General features: G+C 39.6%; 1 protein-coding gene across 1 annotated transcript in view; it reads right to left on the bottom strand.

The window, feature by feature from the left end:
- Positions 1 to 529: 529 nt before the first annotated feature.
- Positions 530 to 1,247, bottom strand: part of FGL1 (fibrinogen like 1) — a 12,492-nt gene continuing 11,774 nt past the window's right edge. Inside the window, exons 3-4 of the mRNA XM_012557389.2 lie at positions 1,144 to 1,232; positions 530 to 733 (exon numbers count right to left, since the gene is read on the bottom strand). Of these exons, the coding sequence (XP_012412843.2) occupies positions 530 to 733; positions 1,144 to 1,232 (293 nt within the window). The remainder of the gene's footprint in view (positions 734 to 1,143; positions 1,233 to 1,247) is intronic.

The raw sequence follows: 1,247 nt of genomic DNA, 5'->3' as shown, positions 1-1,247 counted from the left end.
GTTGCTGTCGACTGGATTCCGTTTCATGGCAACCCCGTGTGTGAGAATAGAACCGTGCTCCATAGGGTTTTCAACAGCTGAGTGATTTCTTCTGAGGTGCCTGTGGATGGTCTCGAACCTCCAACCTTTCAGTTACCAACCAAGCACATTAACCATTTGCACCATGCGGGGACTGCAGTTGGCTCTCCGAGTACCACAATATTTTGTGTATATATAAATGCTTTCTATTTCTTTGTGTCAGTTTGTGGTCTACTGTCTGTGATACCTCACCCATAATACACCTTTGCAGACCTCTTTATAAAAGTAGTGATTTCATTATTTCTTGGCCGATCTTCTTATTTCTATGCCATATCTTTCAAGCTCTACTCAATGTACACAGTGAACAATCTTCAGTAATACGCCATCGCTGAAGAATTTAAGTAAGGATGATTGCTCCCTAATACTAGCATTACAAATAAGACCAACATTACCTCATAGATTATAATGCACACCTAGCAGTGAGATATTATCAGTGCCATTACAACTGTGTTTATACAACTCCGAACCTGTTAAACCACCAGCCAGACTTGTCCTCTTCTGCGCAGTTCCCTTTGTAGTTGTCGTTGTCTTTGTCCCAGGTGCTGAATTTCATTCTTTGGTGACTAGCCCACCACTGAACTTCAGGATGAAAATTCCCGGCAAGGGAGTCTCCAGCTGTTCCGGAATATTCCCCGATATTCAATTCATAGGCATTCTAAAGGAAAAGAGGCAAACTCTATAATCAACAGTCACCATTTAAAAAACATGTCCATTTAATGTATGGGCACACCAGCCAGGGGCAAGGGCGAGAAGGCATCAGGGGACAGGAAAGCTGGACGAGCGGAAATGGGGAACAACCCAAGGTCAAGAAGGGGAGAGTGCTGACGTATCACAGGGTTGGCAGCCAATGTCATGAAACAATACGTGTATTAATTGTTTAATGAGAAACTAATTTGCTCTGTAAACTTTCATCTAAAGCACAGTAAAAAAAAGAAATAAAAAATGCCCATTTAATGAACAATAGAACAGGTTCTATTGTATATTGTTATATCCACTGACTTCAGAGTTATATTGTGTTTTTTTAGCATTTATTCATGGTGCTATTTATTTGACAATTGTTAATACCTTTTCATCTCCCACTTTGAAATTTTTATACTGTGCATAACGGCTATTTTTTTCAAAATCAGCAAGGTCAACTTTTAAAGTGTATTCTCCTGAAAAAAAAAAAA

Source organism: Trichechus manatus, unplaced genomic scaffold, assembly GCF_000243295.1.
Source record: "Trichechus manatus latirostris isolate Lorelei unplaced genomic scaffold, TriManLat1.0 scaffold00099, whole genome shotgun sequence".
Taxonomy (NCBI): Eukaryota; Metazoa; Chordata; class Mammalia; order Sirenia; family Trichechidae; genus Trichechus; species Trichechus manatus.
Note: the sequence above shows the minus strand (reverse complement) of the source record. Positions and strands in the feature narration are given on the sequence as shown.